The sequence below is a fragment of the Pisolithus orientalis genome, assembly GCF_024613125.1.
Source record: "Pisolithus orientalis strain OTSU chromosome Unknown F5J12scaffold_2, whole genome shotgun sequence".
Lineage (NCBI taxonomy): Eukaryota > Fungi > Basidiomycota > Agaricomycetes > Boletales > Pisolithaceae > Pisolithus > Pisolithus orientalis.
In genome coordinates, this window is record NW_026260783.1 from 273,760 (window position 1) to 295,969 (window position 22,210).

The 22,210-nt window shown below is 50.9% G+C and overlaps 6 protein-coding genes across 6 annotated transcripts; 2 read left to right on the forward strand and 4 right to left on the reverse strand.

Moving 5' to 3' along the window:
• Nucleotides 1-546: 546 nt before the first annotated feature.
• Nucleotides 547-2,960, reverse strand: F5J12DRAFT_180079 (major facilitator superfamily domain-containing protein). Its single transcript, XM_051738258.1, has 9 exons — nucleotides 2,936-2,960; nucleotides 2,686-2,879; nucleotides 2,374-2,632; nucleotides 2,295-2,316; nucleotides 2,153-2,233; nucleotides 2,012-2,102; nucleotides 1,544-1,963; nucleotides 1,398-1,480; nucleotides 547-1,348 (listed from the first exon to the last, which is right to left on the reverse strand). The coding sequence occupies exons 3-9, from the start codon at nucleotides 2,481-2,483 to the stop codon at nucleotides 662-664; spliced, it is 1,494 nt and encodes a 497-aa protein (XP_051604652.1). The 5' UTR covers nucleotides 2,484-2,632; nucleotides 2,686-2,879; nucleotides 2,936-2,960; the 3' UTR covers nucleotides 547-661.
• A 3,497-nt stretch (nucleotides 2,961-6,457) lies between these two features.
• Nucleotides 6,458-8,610, reverse strand: F5J12DRAFT_712486 (uncharacterized protein; the record flags this gene model as incomplete). The annotated part of the gene is made up of 7 exons (XM_051740768.1): nucleotides 6,458-6,813; nucleotides 6,865-6,928; nucleotides 6,979-7,082; nucleotides 7,138-7,549; nucleotides 7,605-7,789; nucleotides 7,841-7,910; nucleotides 7,948-8,610. The coding sequence occupies 7 exons, from the start codon at nucleotides 8,608-8,610 to the stop codon at nucleotides 6,458-6,460; spliced, it is 1,854 nt and encodes a 617-aa protein (XP_051604653.1).
• A 2,249-nt stretch (nucleotides 8,611-10,859) lies between these two features.
• Nucleotides 10,860-13,435, reverse strand: F5J12DRAFT_902482 (NADH dehydrogenase; the record flags this gene model as incomplete). Its single annotated transcript, XM_051748302.1, has 15 exons — nucleotides 10,860-10,985; nucleotides 11,045-11,096; nucleotides 11,151-11,439; nucleotides 11,492-11,576; nucleotides 11,652-11,741; nucleotides 11,800-11,958; nucleotides 12,011-12,073; nucleotides 12,202-12,285; nucleotides 12,367-12,515; nucleotides 12,569-12,596; nucleotides 12,649-12,719; nucleotides 12,783-12,873; nucleotides 12,925-13,076; nucleotides 13,126-13,198; nucleotides 13,391-13,435. 15 exons carry the CDS (start codon nucleotides 13,433-13,435, stop codon nucleotides 10,860-10,862), a joined length of 1,557 nt encoding a protein of 518 aa, XP_051604654.1.
• A 119-nt stretch (nucleotides 13,436-13,554) lies between these two features.
• Nucleotides 13,555-19,067, forward strand: F5J12DRAFT_795748 (EPSP synthase-domain-containing protein). Its single transcript, XM_051744084.1, has 6 exons — nucleotides 13,555-14,054; nucleotides 14,104-14,311; nucleotides 14,361-15,278; nucleotides 15,327-16,326; nucleotides 16,380-16,600; nucleotides 16,679-19,067. The coding sequence occupies exons 1-6, from the start codon at nucleotides 13,666-13,668 to the stop codon at nucleotides 18,905-18,907; spliced, it is 4,965 nt and encodes a 1,654-aa protein (XP_051604655.1). The 5' UTR covers nucleotides 13,555-13,665; the 3' UTR covers nucleotides 18,908-19,067.
• Nucleotides 19,068-19,568: 501 nt separating this feature from the next.
• On the reverse strand, nucleotides 19,569-19,791 carry F5J12DRAFT_712496 (uncharacterized protein; the record flags this gene model as incomplete). Its single annotated transcript, XM_051740769.1, has 2 exons — nucleotides 19,569-19,604; nucleotides 19,657-19,791. Coding segments are annotated over 2 exons (171 nt in total), but the record flags the coding sequence as incomplete, so codon positions are not given.
• Nucleotides 19,792-20,273: 482 nt separating this feature from the next.
• Nucleotides 20,274-21,609, forward strand: F5J12DRAFT_887552 (ribose 5-phosphate isomerase A-domain-containing protein; the record flags this gene model as incomplete). The annotated part of the gene is made up of 10 exons (XM_051747197.1): nucleotides 20,274-20,302; nucleotides 20,351-20,409; nucleotides 20,466-20,554; nucleotides 20,609-20,627; nucleotides 20,684-20,861; nucleotides 20,920-21,000; nucleotides 21,050-21,101; nucleotides 21,163-21,354; nucleotides 21,402-21,488; nucleotides 21,541-21,609. The coding sequence occupies 10 exons, from the start codon at nucleotides 20,274-20,276 to the stop codon at nucleotides 21,607-21,609; spliced, it is 855 nt and encodes a 284-aa protein (XP_051604657.1).
• Between the last annotated feature and the right edge of the window lie 601 nt (nucleotides 21,610-22,210).

Here is a 22,210-nt window from a genome sequence, read left to right on the forward strand (position 1 = left end):
GCATAGCAGCTTGCTCAGTCGTGACATCGATCGGAGAGCTGGTTACTACCCCACTACACTGATCTGCGACACAAGTCCTGAACTCCGAGGGCCGTCATTTCCGCTGTCTGAGGGCTGTGTCATTCACTCGACCACTCTTCGTTTCTCATGCGTAGCCTCGTGGGTTTTTCGTTGGATCTAGTGCTTTCCTGTACTGAACAACATCCCCTTGAGTTCGCTTTAGCTGGGTCCACGGGACCAACGCAGCTAGATGCTAACCATTCAGCCCAAATTCAGCCAATCACCTACTCAAGTCCGAACAACGTAATTACAGTAGCTGATAGAATCACGTGCGCCGTATACGGCAGAATTATTATTCTGGAACCACCCAGTAATTATAACGTATCTGAATTCTGTCTATTAGAACTAACCTCAAGGAGACTTAAAAAATAATCCATCTACATACAAACAAGTCTGCTGCAAGATGGCAGCACAATGTGGAGGGCGTCTAAGCGCCTAAAGCTATGTACCTTCGATGTCGAGGCCCGAGTACTTCCTTACAACGAGTAATACAATGATGTTGTTTTGGTGGAACCGTGATAAATGACCTTCGAGTGCGATGTGGGATATTGGGTTCGTAAGGACGTCAAAGAAGAAACAATTGTCATAATGCATGACACTTTTACTCGGAGGAACTTGTCCCTCCGTAGTGGGTTTGAGGGGATTGAGCAAGCAAAGGAGCAACAGCTCCGGTGCTCTCATGCGGAAGCGAGCCAACGTCCATGGCTTGTTTCGCCCACCTGCTCGTAGCACGAAGTCTTCTTCCGAAGACATACAGAATAATACTAGTCGGGAGTCCTATGCAGCTCACGCATGCCAACAACACGTTTGCATTGCGTATACCCAAAGAAGTGTATAATGGCAGCCCGACGCTCGGTAGAACGGTCGCTACGAGACCCCGGACGGCAGAGTTTGCAGCGATAGCAGATGCTGACATCGTTGGGTAAAGGTCGATGTAGTAATTGAACAACGAGAGCTGCAGGAGGGTCATTCCCATCCCAATCGGAACACCAGAAACTATGGGGAAAAAGTAGTGTATGTCCGGGTGCGCCGAGAATGTTAACCAGAATAACCCGAGGGGAATGACAAGCGACGCAAGGATAACGCCGGGTAGACGAGCTTCGGGCTCGATCTCTGATTTACCGCCCGACTCGATCTGGATTACGCGCTGGCGCGCCTCGTACTGAGGTTTGTAGTATCCAAAGTATATCAGAACGCCAAGCACGTTTCCAATGAATGGGGCAATGAAAACCAGGCCTGCTTGTTCTCGGGACATCGAGTAATGAGAGTCATAGATGTGTGGGAATGCCTAAGAACAAGAATCTAGAACTGATAATGATAGATAACAACCCACGCACCTCGAGAAGAAGGAACAAAAGCCCATAGACAAAGGAGTGATACAACGTCGTCCAGATTATGATAGGTTCGTTACGAAGCATGGCTGGCAAAAGGGAGGGTGGATGAACACCTGATATAAACAGATGAATTGGAAAAAAGCACTCACTGATTGGCGTAAGTAGTGCTTTGCTCCAAACCTTGGCCTTGGAGGACTTTATTTCCTTCACATCAGGGACCATACCTTCGGCTTTAGCTATCTTCCTTCGAATTGCCTTAGGCTCGGTTTCGGGAACAAACAATATTGTGGCAGCACCAACAACCCCACCCCAGATCGTTATAAAGCCGAGTAACCATCTCCAAGGTAAAAAGGGTCCTAGGAAAGAAGATGGCACAGGCCCGATGGTTGGGGCACCCTGTAATACGAGTGTAAACAACGCAACCACAGGACCACGCTCCTCGGGCATAAAAAGATCTGCGACTGAGCCACCGTAGATAGAGAAGACAGGGCTTCCGAGCAAGCCCATGAGACCACGGCAGACCAAGAGAGTGGATATATTTGGCGAGAGCGTCGCACCAAGACTGAAGACTAGTAAAACTTAGTATATCCCTCAGGGAGGGAGAAGAAGTTACATACCAGCGAAACATATAGATGAGACGACATATATCGGTCGACGGCCATAGAGTTCACTCAGCGGTCCTCCGAAGAGGACCCCAAATACACCACCCTAGGAAGCGGATCAGAATAACAACTACAGAGGAGACAAGATGAGCTCACGAGATTGTATAGCCCCACACCTAAGGTCGCGATGGTGTTCGATGTACCAAACTGGTCCTGTATCTGGCCTTGCACTCCAGACTGTATATTGAATAACCGATCAATGCAAAGCAAGGGCTACAATGAATTTCTACGAACTCACATAGAACGTGATCGCCATATCACTAGAGAACATCTATCGTCAGCTGGGAGATCAATGTAGAGCCAAAGTTGAACCTTACATCGGAGCAATGAGGTTCCAGATTATGAGGGCTATCATCCACCGTTTCCTTTCGCTCCATTGGCGAGGATCGTGCTCAGAAGGAAGAACGCACGAAAGGAACTGAGACATGGCTTGGGCCGATAACTTCCTGGGACTCCTGCCATCGCCGCAGGCGCATTTTATATCATCATCACCGCCGTTTCCTTTCAACCGAAAGTTCTGGATGCGACCAGGAACCGAAGAAAGGCACGGCAAGTTGAAAATTGAGGATTGCGTGACTACATAGCCAGTGAGTACATGGGAATCCCGAGCGCCGGTTACGTTAATTCACTTGCAGACGGACCTGTCGGACAGAGGTTGGAGCTCGGGAGGACTGATCGAATCGCACAATGCGCGGAATCCCCTTCGACCTCAGCTATACTCGCTATACTCGGAGAGGGTCATCGCAGGAAAGGGGGGTTCCAAGAACAATGTTGTCGTCGGTTTGACGTTCTTCTGATCGGAACTTGGACCGGCTCAGATAGCCTGTGAGCATTATGCCATAGGCCCGTTATTGGGCCCACATGCAACGATCGGCTTACCAACGTTTACTCCCAGCCACTAGCATCGCATCCTTGCTCCACTATGTGGATCGGTAGTATACCCTACCGAAGGGCTTCAGAAGTTTTGATCTGGCAGTACCGGGCTGACATAGCTTTGTAGGTCGAGGAACCCCGTCAACGACCTTCACTGGTAATCTACGTTTCGGGCAAATGTTCCTTCTCGGAGGAGGATGTTTCCTAGTGCCATGTATAGATCATCAATCGAGTGAAGCAGTATTTACTTGGCTACACATAGCAGATAGGAGGCATCAAAGCGGCACAGAAGATTTCGCAACACCCAAATCAACAAACCCGACCCCCGAGCACCGCTGCATTCTCACCGCTCCGTGGCACGGGGTAGCCGCTGGCAGGACAACCTCTCGAAGAACACCGGATGGAGCCAATGGAAAGCCATGGAAAAAGGTTGGAAAAGGACTGGTCCTGGAGAATTCCGGTTAAGTCGGTTTATTTCGAATCAGTTTCAACTTCTAGGCTAAGAATGCACCGTTATGTCCCCGATCGGAAACAAGATAATTGTCACTTTACGCTGCCCGATCTGAACTCACTCCACTTGACCGATCACTTCCGTCTCAGCCCTGTGAGTTATTTGTCGTTATTTGTTCGCCCTGTCGGGCTAGCGCATTCATTTAAACATCCGGATCATTACTTGCTAAAGTCCGGACAACGTACTCGATCGAATCATGTGACAGGTAATGCACAATTTTTACAAAATTTGGAATAGCTACACAACAAGATTTCTTGAACTCGGGATTCGGGGACCTGATAGAGGCAGGTCTTCGCTACAGGCCTGTGCAAAAACCTCGATATAATATGCTAAAATGCTTGTACCAGCGTATGACGCTGCATCTGTAACATTAAACAAACAAAAATAAAACAGCTGATTGTGCGACTTTTGCAGCACTGCTCCTGCGCAACTTTTTATACTATTCCTGCATAATTTTTAACACAGCCACCTTGTACCACTTTGCACTAGCTAGGAGGGCAGATAAAATAGATAAACGTAGGCAGGACGTGAACACAGTTCGTCGGCACCCTCCCCAGTCATCCCGCCCAATCCACGAGGCCGTGATGCCCCACAGGGCCCGCTCGAACGCTCGACCCCCTCCCCCGCCCCTCCCGCCTGGTGGCGGGATTGCTCCTTCGGGAAATTCCCACGGCATCGCCACCTGCAAATTCATGTGACCGCACTCCGCGCCACAAGTCATCACTGGCCTAGCGAATTTGGGCCCGTTTCTTGGCAAAATACCCATTATTACATGGGTTATGTACAGTAGCATCGAAACGAGTCCCGAGGAACGGGCGAGGAGTGCGTGTAGCCCTGACTCACTCGCTCCCCCGTGCACGTGCCCTGCTTAGTCAGTAGCTGTGGGCACAGCCACCTGCAAATTTTCTGCGCATTACTGCAAAAGTCGCGCAATCAGCTGTTTTATTTTTGTTTGTTTAATGTTACAGATGCAGCGTCATAGGGATCTGGCTCAAAATGCCATAAAAATGGGGGGGTGGTTCCCACCACCTTCCTTGAAGTTTGCATGCTAGAAAGCTACCACATTACATTTTGTTTGCATTGGAGCACACTAGCTAGTAGAACATGCCTCTGGCAATGTGCCCATGATGTTATATTATGAATATCTTGAGTGTTGTGGGCAGGGAACACAATTGTGCATTGCTCGTCACATGATAGTAGGTACCAGAATTCTGGAACCCACGAAGGTAGCAAACGAGACTAGTACTTCCGTCTTCGCCGAAGATTCATCCACTATGCACGAACCTTCCGCAGATTTAGAACCTCAAGACCATATACTGACAACCAGGAGCAGTACAGTCCGACTTGAGATTCTCCCCTGAGAGAGGAAGTTTTGTGTAAGTCATGACGTGGTATACCAAGTTCGTAACGACACTAAGTAGAAAACAAGTGTCAAAACTCATGACACTTGCTCGGAGGAACGAGTTCCTCCGCAATGGTTTTGAGGGCATTGGCCTGTTTTGCCGATGTGCTTGCAGCACGGCGTTTTTTTCCTGAAGACATACAAAATAACACTAGTCAGAGCCCCATACAGCTCATGCGGCCATACCAACGACACGTTCGCATTGCATATACCCAAAGAAGTGTATAATGGCAGCCTGACGCTCAGCAGAACAGCCGCCACGATATTCCGGACGTTAGAGTGTACAAAAATAGCAGATGCCGACATCGTTGGATAAAGGTCGATGTAATAATTGAACAACGAGAGCTACAGGTGGGTCATTTCCGTTCCAATCGAAACCCCTGAAATTATGGGGAAAAACTAGTGCATGTCCAGGCGCGCCGAGGACGTTAACCAGGATAACCCGAGGGGAGTGAGAAGCAACGCAAGAAGAACGCCAAGTAGACGAGCTTCGGGGTGTGCCATGCCTCTGAGGAAAAACAATATAGACATTCATATTATGAGGGCTATCAAACCATCGTTTCCGTTTGCATCAATGGCGAGGACCGTGATCAGAAAGAAGAACGCACGAAAGGAACTAGGACATGGCCTCGACCGATGACCTTGGATCTTCCGCTATCCGCCACACCTCCACTGTTCCTGTCAGGCCATTGGATTGTGAACACGAGCAGATAAGTTGAACGTTGAACGTTCTGAACTTCGGATGCACACCGAGATGATGTTGTTTTACCAAAGAAAGGCACGGCAAGCTGAAATAGAAATCTGGCAAGTATTGTGGATATCGGTGGTCGACCAATGGGAAAACACTGCGGGCGTTTTCTGATTCGATCGGTTCTCCAGACTCCAGAGTTTCAACTTGTTGACCAGTTCCAACACGTCCGTCTGGCAGAGATGGATGGAACAGACACTCTCACACTCAGGGAAGGTCAGGGATCCCAGAAGAAGAGTGTGGTCGATGGAATGTACTTTCTTCTAATTGGAATTTTGGTCGGGTCAGATTGGCAGGACTTCAGCTTTATGCCATAGGCTGTCTATATTAATCAACGTCAACGGAGTCTAAGCTACTAGCAGGTTAACATGGTGTTGGTGTACTGCACCAGAGGAACTGAGTGGTCCGCGATGAACCCTCTCCTCCATCCGAGGACAACGCTGTCCTGTTCCGTGCATAGAATCGATTATCTGGTGGAGTGACATTTACTTGGCTACGCGTAGCAGATGTGGAATCAGAGCAGAGAGGTTCGCGATTGCGCAATCAACAAACCGGACCCCGAGCACCACTGCTTTCCCCCTTCACTTCGTGGCACAAGGCGGCCAAAACCGCCTGCCGTAACATCACTTCGAAGAACACAGGTTGGAAATGTAGAGCCAGTGGAAAGCCACGGAAGAAGTTCTGTTCCGAAGACTTCCAGGAAATGAAGTGGAATCAGATCCTTCCAGAAAGAATAATTACTAGTTTACACAATCTCTACAAAAGCCAGCCTTTACTTATTCAAATGTCAGCGCGCTTCAGTCACCAGCCAAATGTTCTGCAAGTGGGGAACGGTCAGTAACACATACCCCTAAATAATAATCCAACTTACTCTTCATGCATCTCAATCCCACCGACCGCCCATCGTCGACTAGCATCGACAGACGAAACGACCTGCGCAACCTCGTCGCCTAGTCCAACGGGGCCACATACACCTACGATCACGCCAGTGATGTCCATCGCTGCCTTCACACCAGACCCGTACGTCATCGTGCGCTGGATGACTGCATCTAGTATCTTGCCAATTCGAGGACGGCCCGCTGTCAAGGTGATTCCTGGTGGGAGACTCGCTTTCGACGGCAAAGTATCGGCTGCGCGAGTGTAGTGCACAGAAATGTGTAATGGTGTGTAGATGCTCTGTTGCAGGAGAGCAGTGAATTGAGGTAAGAGGGGTGTCAAAGACGCTGAGACATTTTCTTTAAGGAAGAGGATAAACTAGATGGAGGTGCACGTACAGGGGTCTTGAATACTCCATACGAGTTCTATGACCTTAACTCTACTTGCGCCCTCCAGATCTACCTGTGACCATCATCAAGCATTGCACAGGTTCACGCCATCGAACAACATACCCGTACGAGGTCCTGAAGGGCAGAGAGAGCAAAAGTAATGCCGCTACCCCCGACAACGAGCACTGCTGCAGAATAGCTTGCGAAAACCGAATGCCCAGGTCCTCCTGTATATCAAGCGCCATTGGCCTATCTCTTTCCACAATGACAGAAAACACTCACCATATGGCCCTTCTACCATCATCAGCACCGATCTTGACATTCCTCCATCCTCGGAACCATACCCGGCCAGTTTCGCCATCTCGTACAACTTCCTCGTCCATCCACCGGCATTTTTACACATTAGCACCAGTCCCTCAGGGGTCTTTGCCACAGTTGCGATCGTAAATGGGTGCACTTCGGCCCAGCCAATCCAACCCATTGCACTAGATAAAACACGTATCCGGACGTGCTGTCCCGGCCGCCAGCCAGCGTTCAACTCCGGAATCTCGATTCGCGTCATTGAGAGGTCAGGTATGGGGCGTATCCTCCCGTAAAAGAGGCGGGTCTTAAGGAGTCGGAGGATGTGGTCTAGGCCGTACGCTGCTGCTGCTGCAAGTACATAGTGCAATACCACAGGTTGATGGGCATACACCTACCCAGCAAGGTTTCAGTGATTGACACGGGAGTGAAGAAGTTCCACGACATACCGCTGGAAGGAATATGATGAAGCAAATGATATGACTACCGAAGAACAGATTGTATGCTTTGCGCCTCCAGAACGAAGTTGAGAGTAAATAGAGGGTGTCTATCGCGACAAGGGCTACCAGAGCCCATTTATTCGAAGGCTCATTTAAGTACACTGAAAGTTTGCCCTGGAAAACCCACTCATAGACTGACAATGTATTCATAAACTGAAAGCCACGGAAGAGGGCTGACAACTTACTATAACCGATGGCGTGCACATTGGACAACAATATTAGCACCATACCTGCGTACCGATGGATGTAATTGAGCTATCTTGCTGGTAAGCCACAAGATACGAAGCCGCACAAGGTTCCTTGCCTTTTCGTAACCGATGGCAAGAAACACCCCCAGAAGATTGTTCTTTGTTCCAAGCATGTACACAAGCGGGATTTGTGACATGGCCACAATTCCAGTCCGCAAAGGATCTGTAAACGGGTTTGACTTCAAGAACACTGGGTATATGAGTATGGCAGAGTAAAGCCCGAGAACCAGTGCCTGTCCCACCGAGAACCCAGAATCTAATCTGTATCTCAGTAGATTCCCCACCTGTGGGAGAACGGCCGACCAAGCGCGCACGTGTGGAGGGAGAAGCTTCGCCGCGGACTTTCCAGTAGAAGGTCTTCGGATAAGGTTGGTATGCGAGACGTATGTATGCGACTCTTCAGAAGTGACACCACCGTGGCCAGTAGAAGATGTGGCATAAAGTTCCTGCGGAGGCACTGGAATGGGTGATGATCGAGGGGGCGGTCGCCGTCGAGGCCGGCGATAATCGAGGCGGATCGAACGGAGTATGTGACCATGCCGCCATTCTGCACCACGAGAAAGACGCGCGAAAGCCTGGGGAAGCGTCGCTAGGGCGAACACCGCGCCCACTGCAAGTATGAAAATATCGACATGGAAAACCAGTCCGAGTGCGTCCACGGTTCCACCAGTGCCTGGGCTGGTTTGCAACACGGTAGGATCTGACATATCCTCGCCGCGATAGGAAGAGTGAACAATAGATTCTTAGCGAAAGGGAGCGAAAGCCGAGGAATACGAGACTAAATAATGGTGCAGGAACGCAGCTCCTGCTGGGAATATTGGGGACGCTTGGTCCTACACAGGAGAAATGTAAATCGCAGCAATCGGTCGCGCGCAACAAGGAGGAAGGGGAGAAGGTGTGTGATATCAGGCTTGCACACTACATATAAGACGGCTCGAGAAGCATTGAGGTATGTTACGCAAGTGAAGAACATACCAGAGACCAGTCCATTGGATATGAAGCGACCTCGTGTTTGCTGCGTGCCCCTCCCCATGTCAGGTCATGGGTTATACATGCATTCATCCGTTATCGAGGTACGGGAACGTGCATGGCTGCTTTACAATGCGAGCCCTGCTACGCATCGGGTACCAGTATGTAAGGATACGAAAGTTTTGTTACCGTGTTCAGTGTTCCCAATCACCAAGTCTTGGGGTGCCGCTCTCAGTTGACATCGTGAATGATGGAATGCTAGAACGTTAACTGAACATTCGATAAGTTTTCGATCCTGGGATGGAATATGGAACTCCCAGACAGTCGAACAATACGGAACATGTTGCGGAATGAATTGCAACCGCGGAATAGAAAGGTTCCGCCCCACTTCTGGTAATATACTGTACTGGCTTTCATTCCATGCATGCATCCCTTCTGCTGATATTTATAGGTGCACTGTGATACTCAGAGACTTATGGTAATGCAAGAATGCAAGCCTAACGTTGACGTTGTGATTTGCAGAGTGCCAGACTGCCAGTGCGAACTCGTAAAATGTGGCATACTCTCTTGACTTTCTCCTTCACATTTGCACTTGCACCTTGGAGGTCCTTGCTTTCGAAATCCGTAACTACGCCAGAGAGCACCTGTGCAACTTCCAATTTGACGAGTGCTCACGTCGTTCCTTCTAAATAGCTTCAAGATACCGCGGAGGTTGCGTCTCACTACAAGGCGATGGTTTTCCTGAGTTAACATCATCCTTGGATTTGGGGATGGCGGTAAGTTAATCTCAGGTTTCCTAATTGCGTCCCCCCGGGCAGGACTCGACATCGTAAACATTGATCAAGGTCAGTTTGTCCGCGTGTAACACAATTAATATCATCCGCAGCGTGAGTATCTACCAGTATCCCGTCACTGGCTGGGTTATCTGCTCTCGTCCCTTATGTAGACCGACGATTGGGCCGTCAACCCTCCACGATTCCCGTGCCCTAATTCTGCCGCGACTGCCTGATGCATTGCTGCGGCAGTCCTAGATAGTCGCTTGGGCGGATAGACTTTCATTTCGAGCTCGGGAATCACAACATTGTGCATGTTTACATAAAAATAGGTGTCCCATACTTAGTGCGGTGAGCTCGACGGCAAGGGGCACCTTAATTCTAATCCCGTGTCGTGACAGGGTGCACCCGTACATACAATATCGGCGAAGAGAGAAATCTATCCTGGTAAGCATCTATGAAGTCTATGGCCGGAGAAGAACGGGTAGGGACGGGCGGGTCGTTACATGTGTACATATAATTACCAAGTCTATAGGTTGGTGATTAGGGTGAAGCAGGTAGTGGACCATGGAATTCGGTATAAGAATTCTTTTAGGGGTAAGGAAGAGACGATAGAAGGGAACAACGATAGTGGCAGGCTCATAGCTTTCCACAAGCGCAATCAGACACCTAACTAAGTCTAGGGGGCATGACAATCGGCGGAATCAGGTATAGTTGATAACCTGGGCTGCGGGTGGTGTCCCGGGTTCACTCCCGACTCACGTCACTGTATTATAAATGGAACGGATGAGAAAACCATATAGGAGTTAGGAAGGTAACCAGAAAAAAAGGCTGGCATGACACCCGGCACTATCGTGCGACGCATGCCGTGTACCGTCAGGAGGTGGAAGAAATACACTGCCTCGAAGACAGCAAAGAAATGGTGATAGAGTGAGAAACGCAGACGGAATGCTTGCGTTGTTCTCCAGCGCCGCCATATCTACGGTCGCTTCGAACACAGTACCCGAGAGCCGTCAGTGCGGGATCATGGCGCAACTGCACATGTGGACGCAAAAGCTAGAGCGATACGGCACTGCCTTTTATCGCGTGGAGCCAGGGTGGCCATCAACTTGCAAGTGGCTATGCCCGGGACAAGACCGCCGGTAGCAAGGGCAATCACCAGGAAGAACAGGACGAAAAACGCCAAAATGTTGAAAAACATTAAACCAGACCACTCACCGCCCGAAGAATTTAGTACGCATCCAGTCGCCGGCTACGAGAGCTCTGTTCCGGAGAGAAAAAAGCGTACTTAAATATGCACTTCGCCAGAAGAGGAAGGTTGCGACACCACCACTGGTCCACTGCAGGTGGGGTAAATAAGGGGGGTTCATGTAGTGCGCAAATTGGGATAAGCTCGTACCTCTCGCCCAAAGATGGGTAACTCGGCAATTGCCTTATCTGAGCCAATGTATCTACGCAAACCTCCATCAGCGTCCTGGAGGTTCGGGTGGAACGCAAACACTCACGCAAGTGACCCCTGATGTGAGTAATGGAAGGGCTTCAACCTAATCCTCTCAATCTGCTTTGCCAGACTTTCTGTCTCCTTACTCTTTGATGCTTCCAAATCTTTGCCATCGCTCGTTTTGCTTAGTTCGTCGAGTTTACGCGCTAATTCATCCCTCTTCGCTATCAACTTGAACATCCGCGCAAGATACGCGCCTTGCTGGGATGCAACCTGTGCGGTTGGCGCATAGGAAGTGGCGGTACAGTCGCCTATAGCAAAGATGGATGGTGCACCGAGCATACGCAGGTGGTCTGCAAGCCAACTATCAGTACTCGAACAGAAATGCAGAGCAACACCACGAACCATCGACCAGAATTCCACGCTTGTTTGTCTGGTGATCTGGCAGTTGCGCCATTAAATTACGCGAGATGTCCCGTGCTTTGTTGCCCTATGGGAATATGAAGCAATTATATCTTGCGAATCAGCTTCTGCAATCGATCGAATCGTAGCACATGAAACTCACTGCAGCCCAAACTACCAACCCGCAAGGCAGATCATGCTCCTCGCCGTCTTTGGGTTTCAGTCGTACACTCCCTTCACTCACTCCTTTGACCTAGTCATCACATGAGCCATGAAACCATAAAGGTAACAAGCGAGGGCATAAATCTCACCATGGTCCCTGTGAGGATATCAATTTTACTTTCCTTAAACGTCCTTTCCGTGTACGCAATCAGCTCTTTGCTAAAACTTGGCAGCACCGAGGGAAGAGCTTCAACGAGCGTTATCCGCACATAGGGGTGGAGTTCCGGATACCATGACTTGAGGTCTTCCTGTGCGCGACGGGTCAGTGGCCCCCAGAAAAGCGCAGGAAGAGGGTCGTACCTCAAGGAAATCGTGCAACTCTCCTGCCATCTCAATACCTGTCGGACCGCCACCGACCACAACCTGTTCGCACCCGCACCACCGGTGTTACAGTAGAAGTAAACCAACGTGACGTGTCAACATGATTATAGTGCCGAGTGGCCAGTAAGCCGACTTTGTTCCGCTGTACAGCCCATCAAAGATAAACGTACCATATGTAATAGCCGCCGCTTCTCTTCTTCGCTCGTGCCAGGGAAGGCAGCTGTTTCAATGCAATCTAAAAAGCGCGCCTGCATCTAATGACGCGACCATGTCAGAGGCATCCGTCACCGCTTGGTGAGTGCGGTGGAAGGCCTTATTCGGCAGTGACTACACACCTGTTCCGCATCGCCGATCTCCTTCATGAAACACGCACGTTCCTTCACACCTGGGATTCCGAAAGTTTGTGTTTCCGCTCCGACGGCATATACCAAATAGTCATAAGGAATCGTCCGAGTTGGTTCAAGTGGGCGGAGCGGAGATGTATCTGAAGAGCAAATTGCTCGGACCAGCACACACGAAGCAGCCATGGCCACGTACCTGTGAAGGTGACTGTCTTGTTCACGGGCTAGCATGGGTTGCGTCAGTCGTTAGCGCCTATACGAAACAGTCGCGCATACATCAACATTCGTAGCCTCTGCCTCTATGACGGACACTTGGCGAGCCTTGTGACGGGCAACATAGCGAGTTGCTACGAGTAGGGATAGGGCGACGTCAGCGCCACTTGGCTCAGTGGCTGATATAAATGACGTACGTTGCAATATCGATTTAGCGCCTAGCGTACCGACCGCGACAGATGGCAGGAGAGGGGTGAAGAGGAAGAAATTCTTCGGACTAATAACGATCTGTAGTGAGAATAAGATGACACGTAGACTTTGCGCTAGAATGGCACACACGGTATTGTAATCGGTTGTGTCCAGACCCTTTAGAAGGCTAGTGGCACCCCACCCACTGCCGAGAATGACAAGAATTTTTTTTGAAGGATCAAGTGGAAGCTGAGGACCGGGGTTGCGATCCTTGTAGGTGATGTACCAAAACGTACCGGCGGCTGTGAGGGTTTGGGAAAGAACGAGCCATGAAGAACAAAACAAACTTGCCTCCGACGATAGTGACCAGCGTGACGCGACCTAGTATCTGCAAGAAGCCTCTCCATTTATTCCCAACGCGTGACTTTTCAAGCCCGAGGGTAAGATGAACGTGAGGAGGCAAGGGAATGCAGCACCCACCGAGTCCTGAAATGTGGACAGCGGGCGTGCAAGCTGTGAGTTGACGTGGGGAAGAACAGCACGCCGCAAGGGAAGCCTTGCTATTGAAATGGCTGCGAATAGAAAGGTGAGGTCTTCACTGCTCGACGACGACGACTCTGTTTTGCTTACCTCTGGCCGCCATCAGATGGGCCGGTGTCATCGTGCCAACTTGCAAGAAGTGTGATTAGTATTATGTAATTGCCGGAGCTGTGATTTTTTTGATGAGTGTGGCTGTGCAAGTAGCTAATTGGTAATGCCCGATTTGTGACTGCCGTATTAGGCAATACCTAACTGGATCTCTGCTCCGAGCAAGCACCGACGAGACGAGGGAGACACTTAAAAGCTAATCGCACACGCTGAAACACCATCTGCCAGACGTTTTTTCTTGCCATGTCAGTACGAAAGATTCCAATTCTAGGCAAAGAGTCTATCCACGTCGGGTTCAACCTCGTCCAGCACATCGCAGATACCCTCTTAGATACCCTGCCATCCTCGACCTATGTCCTGATCACAGACACTAACATCGCGCCCCTGTACTTGCAGCCGATAGCTGCTACATTTGCTCAGGCGACAGATGCTCACTTTCCAGACAAATCAGATCCTGCCAGGCCCCGCTTCCTCACTTACACCATCCCACCAGGCGAGACTACCAAGACTCGCGAGGGAAAGGCAGAGATAGAGGACTTCCTGCTTCGTCACAGATGCACCAGGGACACAGTTATCATCGCCCTTGGAGGCGGTGTCATCGGTGATCTTGTTGGCTTCGTCGCTGCAACTTTGTGTGTCATTCCCAACATTTACCACATCGCAGTATCTGATTCATCGCAGCATGCGTGGGGTACGTGTAGTACAAGTGCCTACTTCGCTTCTTGCTATGGTCGACTCCGCAATCGGTGGAAAGACCGCCGTAGATGCCCCCCTTGGCAAGAATCTCATTGGCGCATTCTGGCAGCCATCTTACATTTTCGTCGATGCTGCGTTCCTTCGCACGCTCCCCTTGCGAGAACTCGCAAATGGTCTCGCAGAAGTTATCAAGGTATTAACTCGTTGATATCAACCGTGCTCGATCTCACACACCCCTGCAGACGGCGGCTATCTGGGACGAAGCTGCCTTTGCTCTTCTCGAAGCAAATTCCTCCACGCTCCTCACATGTCTCTCCCCGTCCTCCCCGGCCCTCCATCTAGGCCACCCCCTCCTGACGTTGATCATATCATCCATCAACACGAAAGCTACGATCGTCTCACGTGACCCACGCGAAGCACACCTTCGGGGTCTCGTCAACTTCGGTCACTCTATCGGCCACGCTATCGAGGCACTCGTTACCCCCTATGTGCTCCACGGCGAGTGCATCAGTGTGGGCATGGTCCTGGAAGCGGAACTGGCCCGGGCAGCCGGTGTCCTCGGGCAAGTCAGTCTTGGTCGTCTGCGCCGGTGTATCGAGTCGTACGGCCTCCCATCTACCCTTTCAGACAAGCGAATCCTTGAAGCCGAAAAGCGTATCGTAGCGGCAGGGGGCCAAGCTATCTCTGTCGATGCTCTTCTTGATCGGATGTCAGTCGACAAGAAAAACGCAGGAAAACTGAAGAGGGTTGTCTTACTCGAGCGCATTGGGAAGACACGTGAGCTACGTGCTACTGGCGTTGCTGATGAAGATATCAGGAAGGTCCTCTGCCCCGCTATGCGTGTGGTAGCGGGAACCCCTAGTACCTATGTGAAACCACCTCTTCCACCTCCAATGCTGGAACTTCCCGACGCAGACCCAACACAGCTGTCGGGGCCTGTTCCCAACGCACTTATCCCCCAAGCTTCATCAGCTACTCCGGCTCCAATCGGAATGCCTGCCACAGATGTTCCCCACATTACACTCTCGACCCCCGGCTCTAAGTCCCTTTCCAATCGTGCCCTCGTCCTTGCCGCCCTTTGCAAGGGGACATGTAGACTGAAAAACCTCCTTCATTCTGACGATACCCAAGTCATGATGGCGGCTCTCGAACAACTCAAGGTGTGTTTTGAGGCATCTTGTACTTTCGCTTGCTGATTGCTCTTTCAGGCTGCTACATTTACATGGACTGACAACGGGGAGACGCTGGTCGTCAGCGGTTCCGGCGGTGCTTTGTCTGTCCCACCACCCGGCACGCAATTGTATCTTGGCAACGCAGGAACAGCTGCGCGGTTTCTCACAACCGTCTGCACCATCGTTTCTCCCTCGAATACAACGGACGCCTCTCAAGCACAGATGACGGAAATTACCGGAAATGCGCGCATGAAGCAACGTCCAATCGCACCACTCGTCACCGCCCTGCGGGATGCAGGTGCCACCATCGGCTACCTCGAATCCGAGGGTTGCCTCCCTCTCTCCATCAAGCCCTTGGGTAGACTTCCTGGTGGTACGCTCATGCTTGACGCATCGCTTTCGTCCCAGTATGTCTCTTCTATTCTACTCTGCGCACCCTACGCTGCAGAGCCGACCACACTGACTTTGACGGGCCCTGCCGTCATATCGCAATTGTACATCGACATGACAATCGAACTCATGCGTGCCTTCGGGATTGAGGTCACTCGCGAACGTGACGCTGTTAGCGGTGACCTCTTAAATGTTTATCACATACCCAAAGGAACATATCGTGTCCCCGAGAGCGGCGAGTTTGTGATCGAAAGCGATGCGAGCAGTGCAACGTATCCCCTTGCGATTGCAGCCATTACTGGCACGCGGTGCACCCTCGCCAACATCGGTTCCTCCTCGCTGCAGGGCGATGCGCGCTTTGCAAAGGAAGTTCTGGAACCGATGGGGTGCGAGGTCGTACAAACAGAGACAGAGACGACTGTCACCGGCCCACCGAAGGGCAAGCTGAGGGCCAGAGGAGAGGTCGATATGGAGCCCATGACCGATGCATTCTTGACGGCATGTGCAGTCGCAGCTGTAGCAACAGATGGCGGTGTAGGCGAGGGCGCAGAATCCGGTGAGGGCAAGAACGTGACGAGGATCAGGGGTATTGCCAATCAGCGTGTCAAGGAGTGCAACCGGATCCAGGCGATGATGGATCAGTTGGGTACGTTCTAGCCTTTCCTTATACCTCCGCTCCTTCTCATCCGCCTTCCACAGCAAAATTCGGCATTTCAACGCGAGAACTTCCCGATGGACTCGAAGTTTACGGTCGCCCGCTCTCCCAGCTCACGCGCGGTGCTTCCATACACTGCTATGATGATCATCGTGTTGCAATGGCCTTTTCCGTCCTCGCCACTGTTGTTGATGGAACTATTTTGGAGGAAAAGCGGTGTGTAGAGAAGACGTGGCCCAACTGGTGGGATGATCTCGAAAATAGGGTGAGTCCCATACATCTTGTATATCCCCTATACACATTTGCCGGTGAGAATATGCCTCTAATAGAAGATCCCTTATAGCTCGGGGTCAAAGTAGAAGGCGTCGAACTACCCAAACCTGTGAAGACTAACCCAGCCCCGAAGACTCCTGAAACAATTCCAAGTATCCTTCTTATTGGCATGCGTGGCTCCGGTAAAACGTACATCGGGGAGCTCGCTGCACGCGCCCTCTCCCTTCCCCTACTCGACTTCGATGTCGAATTTTCGCGCGAGTGCAAGCAACCATTGCGCGACTTCGTCCTGAAGCAAGGCTGGGCAGAATTCCGGAAAGCGGAGATCGCGCTACTCCTCAAGTTAATGAAGACACATGGGCGCGGGTGGGTAGTCAGCCTTGGAGGTGGTATTGTAGAGACTCCGGAGGCACGCGAGGCGCTCAAGAAATACGCCAGGGCAGGCGGATGTGTCGTATGGGTACAGAGAGAGTCCGAGGAAATTGAGCGGTACTTGGAAAGCGAGACGGAGAGACCAGCATACGGTGAGCCCGTGCGTGCCGTTCTTGAGAGACGCAACCCCTGGTTCGAGGAGTGCGCAAACTACATCTTTGGGAATCACACAGCACTTCCTGATGGCGCGTCTGCAATGGGGTCGGGAGCGCTAGAGGCCGAGGTAACGAGGTTCTTTGGGCACGTATCGGGTTTGCGACCAAACCTAGTCCCGAGCAACGCCAACCGTTCTTACTTCCTTTCTCTGACCTACCCCGATGTGACTCCCGCACTCCCCAAGATTTCTGAGCTCACCACGGGCGTTGACGCAGTGGAGTTGCGCGTCGATCTTCTACGTGAATCCGGGTCGCAACTTCCTAGCCCTACATACGTGTCCTCTCAACTATTCGCTCTTCGGCGCGTAACGACACTTCCAATTGTCTTTACTGTGCGTACTGTATCTCAAGGAGGAGCATTCCCGGACGATGCGCCAGCTGAGGCGGGGAAGCTCCTCAACCTCGCGCTGCGCCTCGGTGTGGAATATATTGATGTCGAAACGACCTTGCCGCCTTCACTCATTCAAGAGATTACTACTTCGAAAGGCCCTTCACTTGTCATCGCGTCGTTCCACGACTGGACTGGCTCAGTCACTTGGGACGGTGTTGCCATGAAAGCACAATACGAAGCAGCTGCACAGATCGGAGACGTTGTGAAGCTTATTGGCAGGGCGAACAATGTGTCCGATAACTTCAAACTACAGGAGTTCGTCGCGAGAGTAGCTGAAGCATCGAAGCCCATCATTGCGATCAACATGGGAACAGCGGGACAGCTGTCGCGTGTGCTCAACAAGACGCTGACACCGGTCACCCATCCTCTTCTTCCTACGGCAGCCGCTCCTGGTCAAATGTCCGTATCGGATATTCATCGTGCGTTGCACCTCATTGGACTACTTCCTGCGCGCCGCTTTTTCCTGTTTGGTAGCCCAATTTCCCGTTCACCTTCTCCGACACTACATAACACCGGCTTCGCTGCTCTCGGGTTGCCACACACATATGGGCTCCTTGAGGGTGAGAGTATCACTGATGAAACGCGCGCTGTCCTTGCGAGCCCCGATTTCGGGGGAGCAAGCGTGACGATCCCGTTGAAGCTTGATATCATACCCGTTCTTGATTGCCTTACGGCCGCCGCGACTGCTATTGGTGCTGTCAACACCATTATTCCATGCCAGTCCTCCTCTCCAGAGAAACCTCGCCTACTCTTGGGCGACAACACGGATTACGTTGGTATCATAAGTGCCATTCGCGCGGTGTCTCCTGGGCTCCGTGCCCCTGATTCGGCACTAGTACTGGGAGCAGGTGGAACGGCCCGCGCGGCTGTTTATGCGCTGCACACGCTCGGTGCAAAACAGGTATATCTATACAACCGTACGCATGCTAAGGCTACTGCTATCGCCGAGGCATTCCCCAGCGTACCCATTCTGGTGCTCGACAAGCTTGGCAGCTGGCCCGCGAGTGCGCCGAGCGTAGTTATATCCACGGTTCCCGCTGATGCAACGACTATCAAAACCGGGCCTGGCCTTGAGGGTAAGGTGTATCTTCCCTCCAACCTCTTCGACAGTTCTATCAAAGGCGTCGTTGTCGATATGGCCTACAAGCCTGCGGAGACTCCTCTGCTGGCACTCGCGAAGCACGTCGCGCCCACGTGGGCTCGTGTACCTGGTGTGGAGGTTCTACTGGAACAGGGGTACGCACAGTTCGAGCATTGGACAGGAAGGCGGTGCCCAAGGGAAATTGTGAGGGAAAAGGTTCTGCAGTGGTATAATGCTTGAAGCGATGTTTCGGACTCCTTGCCTCCGGTTCATGCGGTAGAAACAATTAGAAACTTTTGGTCTGTTCACAACTTGGTTGTTACATCTCTTTGTCCTTCGTAAATTTTGTTACTCCGTAGTTTACTGCTGTGTCGACAGAATTAACCGGTAGAATACTAGTCTCCGTTCAACGTTTCACGTCCACGCCCCTCCGCTGACCGGCGCCCCGAACCTTCATTGTACAGCATAGGCAGAGGCTGCTTACGGGTATTAGATTGGCCTTACCACATATCCCCGTTCGCTTAATCGCCTCAAGGTACTGAAACGTTCGGCCTACCCATACCGCAACGATATCAGTCACACACCGGCGAGTTGGATGGAAGAGGAAATGGTGAGCGTCATCAATATGGGAAAGCTCTAACGATCAGTCTTCCTACACATGTCATCCCCGCTTTAGATATTGAAGGACAAATGGATGAATGGAAGTCCCGCTTCATTCCTTTGGGCTAATACTTGCCGATAGCACGTTTTGCATGACCGAACAGCACCCTGATCGGTAGCGATTCGGTATGAACGATAGATCTCAAACTACATGAAACTGCCAAGGACAATCAAGGGGCTGAACCATGTGGGTCAGAATGATCACATATATTGGTGTGTATGCCTAGTCCATTATCTGGATTCAAGATGCTTCCAAGCTGTACGTGTTCTTCTCCAGCTAGTACCAGGTGTTATCGTGGAGATCAGGTGGGAGAGAACACTGGACACACCTCGGCTTCCAACACTTTCCGTACCCTGTATTCCTCGTCTGCTTTGATCACGAGGTGGTAATCGTCCAGATCCTCTATGATGAAGGGATCTTTCTCATTCATCGAAAGCAAGATTTGCTTGACGGCAGAGTCGCTAAAGAAAGAAACCAAGCTATCTTCGGATACTCAACGTTTTTGTGATCGTGGTGAACTCACCATGTGAGAAGGACACCTCCATTGTTCTTAGAACAGTGTTCTCATATAGACAGTTGTGAAAACGTACCCTTAATCGCCCTCATCCCACGGAGGATAGGATAGAGAACCGATCAGTGCGGTTCAACTTTGAGTTCGGCTAGTGAGGTTCCCGGACGAACTAGCATGCTACGTATGAGGAATTTGCCACACACCTTCCGTTGACGGTGGAACTGGAACGGACAAACGTGTCTCCGTACCTGCCAGTATCCAATGGGAGTGGCAAAACGCAAGATCTGAGTCAAATTGCGATGCGAGCTGTTTTCCTGAAACTGCCCAATGGCACGTATGTATTAGCAGCGCCTGTCAAGCTCCCCTTGGCTTTTTCTGCGAGCCGACTATCTGCCACGACCACCGCCTGCTGTCGCTCTTTCACCGCAAACAGGATGCCTCTACCTTACGTTGACGAGATTCTGTAAGTGGCCGACGTTAAATACTCTGCCGACTCATGTTCGGCCCTCAGACCAAACGCCATCCCCCGACCAGTGCCTATGCCCGTGCCAACAGTTCCTGCAGCTCCCAGTAAGTCAGCCCGAACATGGTCTTATAGACGGTCGACGCATATTGATCCCTCTCAGTAACGACGGCCAAACTATCCGTCATCGAACAGTCAAAGCGCCTAGCCGCTTATACTGCGGTCGACCAGCACATTCTCCCCAAACACAAGGTTCTGAGATATGCATCTTCTGCATATACCGACTAACGAGTTGTTTAAATTCAGGTCATTGGCATTGGCTCAGGTCTGATTTAATATCTCTGCGGCCAGCCTATGGCATTGTCTAAGCGTACTATTTAGGATCCACCGTGCCATATGTCGTTGAGCGCATCGTACAACAAGGCGAGGAACTGAACAAGGGCCGCGTGTTTGTTCCCACCGGGTTCCAGTCTAAGGAACTTATCGTAGAATCAAAACTGTCTCTCGGCGATGTTGACCAATTCCCCACGATTGACGTGACAATAGACGGGGCCGATGAGTCCGTGTGGTGCCTTCTCAGTATACCAAGTTCACCAACTGACAGCTGCGCGCTACAGGGTTGACAGCGAATTGAACTGTATAAAAGGAGGTGGTGCGTGTCATCTGAGGGAGAAAGTACTTGCAGAAGCCGCAGAAACGTATCGTCATTTCCACCAATAATTTGCTCTGTTCTTACGCACCCCCTAGGTTCGTGCTGGTTGCAGACTACCGGAAAAACGTCCAATACCTGGGAACTAACGTAAGTTTGCCAGTCTAGTATGGATGACATCATACTTGTTTACTCATCTTTTCGACATCAGTTCCCGGGTGTTCCCATAGAAGTCGTCCCTTTCGCATATGCCAAAGTACTGCAAAATCTGCATCACAGGCTCGGTTCACCGAAGGCGACCCTCCGAATGGCCAAGGCCAAAGCCGGTCCAGTGGTTTCGGATAACGGCAACTTCATCATTGATGCACCGTTCTCGCTGGAGGCGATGAAAGACCCCTTCATGGTATGTGAGCGCGACAATCGTCACTATTTGACACTAATCCTGTATAGCTTATGGCAAGAATAAAGATGCTTACGGGTGTAGTGGAAGTTGGTCTATTTTGTCATATGGCTCAGGCTGCCTACTTCGGAAATCAGGTAATTTATCACCATCTTCGATGTGGGAGGTCTGCTTAAATCATTCGCGCAGGATGGAAGTGTTACAGTAAAGAGCAGGTTAGAAGGGGAGGTTATTGAAGAAACTATATCTCCAGCTTAATCTTGCATGGGGACCTTATGCTCTGCAGAACATTGCAGAAAGATACATTGAATTCTTTTTCCCTGTATTATTGTCGAGTCTTGGATCTGTATTCTGATCTGTTTGAATAGAATTTTCTCCCAGAATCACCCACACGTTGACAGTCTATGGAAGTGGTTTTTCCCTATCCGTTTGATGAATAACATTGCCTCTTTGGCCACGCAAGCATGGGTTTCTCCATGACCCTTTCGTCATTGCTCGGTAGTGTATGGCGAGGTCGGTCGTGATGACACGGTTCTACCCTAAGGCAACGCGGCTCACGCCAGATGCTGATGAGTACTCCGGTCACCCACCAAAGCCCGAGCAATGTAGTATGTGCCTGACTTGCGGAGACCACAAAGTGTAGACGTATGACATCTGACTTTGCCCAAGGTTCGTCCACCATGCACTAACCTCCAGCAGATTTACAAAATAATACGTGTACGTACAAGCAAGTCTACCCCCAGGTGAGTACAAAGTCGACGACGTCCAACCGCCTAAAGCTGTCCTAAACATCGAGAGGGGGCAAGTACTATTAAGAGCAACGCTCGGTTACCACTGGTTCGGACACATGTCACATCTC

What these genes read in the sequence shown, in the direction of transcription:
- F5J12DRAFT_795748 (XM_051744084.1), top strand. Translation starts at nt 13,666, where the DNA reads ATGTCAGTACGAAAGATTCCAATTCTAGGCAAAGAGTCTATCCACGTC. An exon ending in GGCTTCGTCGCTGCAACTTT is followed by an intron (nt 14,055 to 14,103) that starts GTGTGTCATTCC and finishes GATTCATCGCAG; the next exon opens with CATGCGTGGGGTACGTGTAG. An exon ending in CGGCTCTCGAACAACTCAAG is followed by an intron (nt 15,279 to 15,326) that starts GTGTGTTTTGAG and finishes TTGCTCTTTCAG; the next exon opens with GCTGCTACATTTACATGGAC.
- F5J12DRAFT_180079 (XM_051738258.1), bottom strand. Translation starts at nt 2,483, where the DNA reads ATGTCTCAGTTCCTTTCGTGCGTTCTTCCTTCTGAGCACGATCCTCGC. An exon ending in GTGTGGGGCTATACAATCTC is followed by an intron (nt 2,103 to 2,152) that starts GTGAGCTCATCT and finishes TCCGCTTCCTAG; the next exon opens with GGTGGTGTATTTGGGGTCCT. An exon ending in TTTTGTTCCTTCTTCTCGAG is followed by an intron (nt 1,349 to 1,397) that starts GTGCGTGGGTTG and finishes TCTTGTTCTTAG; the next exon opens with GCATTCCCACACATCTATGA.